The sequence below is a fragment of the Onychomys torridus genome, chromosome 1 (genome assembly GCF_903995425.1).
Source record: "Onychomys torridus chromosome 1, mOncTor1.1, whole genome shotgun sequence".
NCBI lineage: Eukaryota > Metazoa > Chordata > Mammalia > Rodentia > Cricetidae > Onychomys > Onychomys torridus.
The window spans coordinates 162660720-162667161 of NC_050443.1; the positions used below are offsets into that span (position 1 = coordinate 162660720).

The following is a 6442-nucleotide window of genomic DNA, read 5'->3' on the forward strand; positions in this document are numbered from 1 at the left end:
CTGATTTAAATTATAACTTTCTTAGCCATAATGTGATAAAACTACCTACAGTAGAACACATGCATTCAATAACAAAATCACATTACCAGAAAGATCTTGAGAAGAGTTGACCCCTGGTCTCTTTCCCTACTATTGAAACTTGAGTGGGCTGTAGAACTGAAGAAATAAGTCACAACACCCACTTACTTTTTCATGATCTGGATTTCATGGCACCATCGTTCTCTGTTTTTGGTACTTAACTCTAGGCGACAAGACTTAATTGCTATTTTGATATCAAGTTCCTGTCAAAATAGAAAAACCAATAAAAATATAAATAAATTAGATTCTTGTACAGATTTACTTACAATCAAAGAAATATCAACCCTGGAAAATAACACTCCTTTTAACTTTACTAATTAAACATATGATCCACAGCTCTCTTTAGCCACCATTAGTTACATGAACCATAACATTATTAAATCAATGATTTGAAGCTGTCAAATACACCATAATAAATAAGCAAAAACTGACCGAGGCAGACCCTACAACAGGTCTCTTCAGATTGTATACTTTTAATAATTCAGAACTACCGCTAGACCAAACGTACTGCTAGAAATGTACAACGATTCCATTTCTCCAAGGTCTCCTTCTCCAAGCTTAGTCAAGACAAGAAATAAGGACCCCAAACTCTAGCATAACCAGAAGGAAGAAAGCAATCAGGGCTCCCTAACCTTAAAAAGCAAGAAATAGTTTTCATCTCAAGTCTAATGCAAAACCTCCAAAACTAGGTCCTAACCTCTGCATTTCAAATGACATGGAATACCTATAAACAAACCTAAGACCTCTTGCCTGTGACTAGTCATTTCACCAATTCTGCCCGAAAATAAAACTATCCTATGCACATTTCAGGAAACAGCCAGCCTTTATCATATTCTAATGCAGTTAGAACCAAACAGGCTATACTGCGTTAGAGCTCAAAAGAGCTTCACAGATGTGACATTTCTGATACCAGCCAGAGGTGTGGTAAAAGCTGTATTAGTGGTAAGAGCAGTTTCCAGGGGCTGAAAGGGGAAGTGGGGAGCAAGGCTTAGCTTAGCTAGGAGAGTCTGAATTAGGAACCAGGAGAAAGAAGGCTGAAGGCAAGGCAGTTTCCAGTGCAAGGACTGGGGGCTGATGGAGACAAAGAGCTAGCTTTACCACAGTGCTCACTCCCTTCAACTTTCGTTAAAGATAGGTATCTGAGAGTAGTTACAACCTATATAAATGTTTGCCACCACGGAGACTCCAGCACAGCTAAGACAATCAGCCCCAATTTCTAATAGGAATAAGACAGGAAGTCATCTACTCTAGATAGGTCCCAACCACAAGAGATCCTTCAATGCCTTGGTTTATATTCCACCTACTCTGTGAAACTCAATCTTCTCACAGAGACTATTCTCTGGGGAAGTTTACAGTTGCCTAACAATAACAAAAAGATCTGTTTTTTAAAAATGAAACTAAGTTGGGTGTGGTAATATGAATCTATAGTCCCTGCTATTTGGAACATTGAGGCAGGAAGAAAGTTCGAAAACACTAAGTTAATTTCTTTACTTTTTGGAGCTTTTAAATTGGATTCCTAATTTGAATTATGATTCTCCAAGCAAAGGACTGGTATATGCAGTATTTACCCAATGTATTTGAACATTGTGAAGTTGCTCCTCGGGATGCAGGACTTCCAGAGGATGCTGAAACCTGGAGATGCCCAAGTCCATTACATCAAAATGCACAGTATTTACATATAACTTACATACATCATCTCTGTCTGCATATGTTTGGAGATGCATTCCCTTCGATCCCAAATCCTACCTAATGTGATTATGTTCAGTGTGTGGCAGGCTGAATATACAGTACTGAGAGGGTAGAACCCAGGGCCTTGGGCATGTACTTTACCACTGCGTTACATCTCCATCCCATATACACTTCTTTAAGAAAGGGTCTCTCTGTGGCTCATGATGGCTTTAAACTGCAGGCAATCCTCCTACCTCCGTCTCCCAAGTGTTCCCACCATGCCTGGCTTCTACATTCTTTCTTTAATGTGTTTCATGCAACTAAGTTCTCAAACACCCTTTAAGAAGTTCTATCCTATCCCCTAGGGCAAGTTCTCCCGCTAATCACACTGCCAGTACTTTCGGTGTCTAGGGTCTTACACTGAACTTATGTTTATTTCTGAGACAGTCTTTTCCTACGTAACTCAGGCTGGCCTTGACCACAACATGAAACCCACACAGGCTGGCCTCAAGTTCAAAACCCTCTTGCCCCAGACCCTAGGTGCTGGGATTACATGTGTGAGCCACCATGCCCATCTGTGTTTTGTTTATGTCCATCCCTCCCTGAAATGGGCATTTCCTTCAGGGTGGAAAATATTGTTCTTGTTGCTTTGGACACCATCAGCGCCCAATACAGAAACCAGCTAAACAATTTCACAGCTTTTCTCCTGTCCTGAGAGGATGCATAAAATACTGGAGCATTACTTCTACGAGTGAGTTTACTGGAAGTAGTAAATGCACCCATAAGATGTTACTAAAATGCCTGCACTCGGCTTACTGTCTTTCTAATTATACTGATTCCTCACATACGGTTTTCCAGAACACCATTTTCTCTTACAGTTCCTTTTTATAAGCCCAATTAGTGAGTGATAACTAAAACAAAGCAACCACAGAACAGTGGGAAGCTATTCCAGGATAATTACAGTACTTACTAAAAATCTCTATTACTATCTCACTTAACTCTCAAACAGACGCGGGACCTATATACATTCTTCCACATATTTTACAGACAACAAATCCTATACTTCAATGATTAGCGTTCAAAAATCTGTATGTTACAACATTTTTCAGGAAAGCAAAACCCTCAGTGGTAATGCACTGCTTTGTATGGGTATTAATTTTCTGGAGAAAAGATCCATAGCTTTTATTGTATTATCAAAAGAGCCATGATGAAACATGATTACGTAGGGCTGAGGATGTAACCCAGGGGCAGACCATTTGCCTAGCATGTGCAAGGCCCTGTGTTCCACTCCCACCACCACCAACATTAAAACAAACAAGGTGACTGTTAGTTTTAAAAAGCTTGTAAAAGTACGAGTAACTGCTGTCGCAACGGTTAAATGTTTTTAATTAAATCAAAGCAAACTTCCCGAGCCTGATGTTAGCTGTCTTTTACAGAACAAACCCCATAGTCTATTTCCTTCCCTTTGAAGCACGGACCGTTTTCACCACCTCACTCACCCTCCACACTGTTCCTTGCCAGGAACGCTCCAACTCCAAAGTCGGTCAGTGTTTCCAAAGGTTCAACTCTGGACACCAGGAAGGACCTTCCTTGTTTATTCTAGCGTGCGCGCACACGGAGAGACACTGGGCACTCATATATACATCTCGCCACCGCCACCACACACACACACACACACACACACACACACACACACAACTGCAACAGCTTCATCTCACTCACTGTCCAGGGACCCCGACACACCTGGCACTCGGCCACCAGGCTCACCACCCGCACCGGATCTCACCGGCCCCTGGCACTGCCCAAGGTCTCACCGACCACCTCTCCCACCTTGACTGACAGCCGGGGTTCCAGGGACGCCCAGACCGATCCAGCGCCACTGCTCCCGCCCCCCGCCTCACCCGGTGCTGGTACAGACAGACGTTCCCGAAGCCGCCGGTGCCAAGCCGCTCCCGCATCTCCCAGGGGCCGCCCGCGCCCGGCCGCAGCCCCGGGGGCCGCTCCATGGGGCGGGAGGGCCAGGCGCCTCAGGTTTCGCCGCCGGTCCAAGGCCGGTTCCGGGCCGCCGAGGCTCGCGCGTCCTTCTCCTCGCGAGACCTTCGCGTCACTTCCCGTAGCTTCCACAGGCAAAGTCCCGCCCCGGCCTTCTTCTGATTCAGGCTCTTGGCGCTACACCAGGCTGGAGCTAGCGATGCCAATAACCCAGAAGTGTAAGACTCAGCATAGAATCAAATGGGTCACTGGTAATGAGTGGTATTCGATTCGTTGGTTCTATTTTCATGTATTTCATGGAACTGGAATGTCAGACTTGATGGTAATAGCAAATGAAACTCTGAGAACACATCCCTTCTCCAGGGATTGGTGCTGGAGAATGGGCTGGGCACCAGCGGGTTGCACTGTGCTCTTTTAAGTGCCCTGGGCATCATCCAGGCTCAGAGGACCTTCGTGTGTGGGGTTTTTATTTTATGTTTTGTGTATGTATTTAAATGAGCTCTTTGAGGGTTTCATACGTGTTTTAATTTTAAAATAGATCTCCCCGCAAACCCTAAACTTCCTATTTGTCCCTACTCCGTCCACATTTCATCATCCCTGCCCTCTGCTCCTTCAACCCTACCACCTTCTGGTAAAGGCCACTGTAAACATGAAAGAAAACTGCACTAACCGGCCGGTTGATTCATTGGCCTTCAAAGTGCACTATGGTCTCCTGCACATCTGTTCAGAATCTCTCCTATAATCCCAACCACCCAAGGATGTGATGTTACTCCAGAGTGTAAAACTCTTCTTCCGGACTTGTGAGTTTCCCTTTGGAGTTTGTGGGTCTTCATGCTTCTCAGCCTTGCTGTTTCAGATTTGCTGACGCAGTGGTTCTGGGTTGGAATTGTTTCTGAGATGTGCTACAGGGCTGCAAAGACAAGCTTGGGGGTGGTCTTGGTCCACTAAGGTATACTTCTGAGTGGTACATTACTTATATTTGAGTGGATTGTCTGCTTCATGGAACCTAGGTGTTTTAAGACAGGGTCTTATATAGTCCAGGCTGGTCTAGAACTTGCTATGTTCCTCCATCTGATTCAGGCTTATAGCCCTTCACCAGGCTGAAGCTAGGGATGCTAATAACTCGGAAGTGTAAGCCTCTGCATAGAATCAAATTCTCAGTGTCTATGCAAGTCGATGTTGTGGGTCACTGATAATGGGTGGTATTATTTGATTAGCTGGTTCTATTATTTTCATGGAATCCATGGAATTGGAATAGCAGATTTGATGGTAATAGCAAATGAGCCCTTGAGAACACATCCCTTAGAGCAGAGAAGACTGTCGTGTGTCAGTATGAAACTTCACTTGCTGTGTATGACAGCTACAAGTACTTAAGAGTGTCCAGTTTCCACAGGTGGGGTGTAATTTCATAATTTGCACTCAGAAGTGTGAGAGATACTAAAAACTACAGCCAGGATAACGTTGACTGGGCAATCCAAGTTGGTTCCTACAGTCAGCTCACTTTTTAAATATTCTATTCTTGAAATACAACTCAAGGTTTGTTATTTCATTTTTGTTTTTTTGAGACAGGGTCTATATTGGCCTGTTTGACTTGGAACTCACTATGTAGACCAGACCTCAAACTCACAGAGATCTGCCTGTCAAATGCTAAGATTAAAGGTTTGGCCTTTTATTATTTATAACTGTAGAATAGTTTATCCCAGGCTCCATAATCATCAGGTTTCCAAGACTGTTTTTTGCTTTTATATGCAAACTGGAGGTCAAGAGATTTTTGTGTGAACTAAGTGAAAATGTATCTGGGCCTTAAGTGGCCAATAAATAAGAACAACTATTCTCTTCTGGCTTCTGATAGGCAGCATTCTCCTGTGGTCACACTGCACCTGCTCCATGGACTTACTGGTCACTGGATCACTGTTTCCTTACATCTTATCTTTATCGGGACTAACTGCACTTGCCCTATTTAATTTTGTAATTTCACTATAGTCTATACCCTGATGATCCCTAGAGCCCCATCACCAACCTAGATCTGCATGAGTTTGAGAAGTATCTAAGAGCACTTTGGACAATACATCTGTTAGATAGCTGTCTTAAACATCTGAAATGCATTCAAAGCTCCATCACCAATCCTGATCTGCATGAGTTTTAGAAGTACCTAATGACAATCTGAACATATCCTTGGATAACTCAGGTATCTTAAACATCAAAAACAAGACATTCAAAGAAAAACTCATTTTCTTAAATCTGCCACTTCCTTCCCCAATTAGACCATAAACTCTGTACAATAGGCGCCATGTTGGCACACTCACTGGCTATACTCTTAGAACTTAGAAAAGTTCCTAGCATATCAGTTAAATATCTGAAAGATGGAATGGACTTTTATGTGAACAAGGTGATGGATGCTGTGAGAAAACAATAGCCAAGGCCATGCATTTCCCTTCCCCAGACCCAGCTGCCTGTGTTATTCTGGGATAACTGCTAGGCATAAACTCTGGTCTCTTTTACACACACACACACACACACACACACACACACACACACACACATATACACATACACACATCATTTCAGTGGTGATAAACAACAGAAAGACATTTGTCAACCTTAGAAAAGCATTCCTTTTTATCATTTACACGATTTGGGGAAGGTTATTTTTGCTTTTTATTTTTGATGGGTCTGTGGTAATATTTTATTTGTGCAACCCAAT

General features: G+C 43.1%; 1 protein-coding gene across 3 annotated transcripts in view; it reads right to left on the reverse strand.

Annotated features, from left to right (window-relative positions):
• Chuk (component of inhibitor of nuclear factor kappa B kinase complex) overlaps positions 1–3835 on the reverse strand; it is a 36629-nt gene extending 32794 nt beyond the window's left edge. For all 3 annotated transcript variants that reach the window (XR_004943295.1, XM_036170061.1, XM_036170072.1), the window contains exons 1-2: positions 3648–3835; positions 187–281 (exon numbers count right to left, since the gene is read on the reverse strand). Coding sequence is in view for 2 of the 3 variants with exons in the window: in XM_036170061.1 (XP_036025954.1) it covers positions 187–281; positions 3648–3752 (200 nt within the window). In the remaining variant the exon portion in view is untranslated. The remainder of the gene's footprint in view (positions 1–186; positions 282–3647) is intronic.
• Between the last annotated feature and the right edge of the window lie 2607 nt (positions 3836–6442).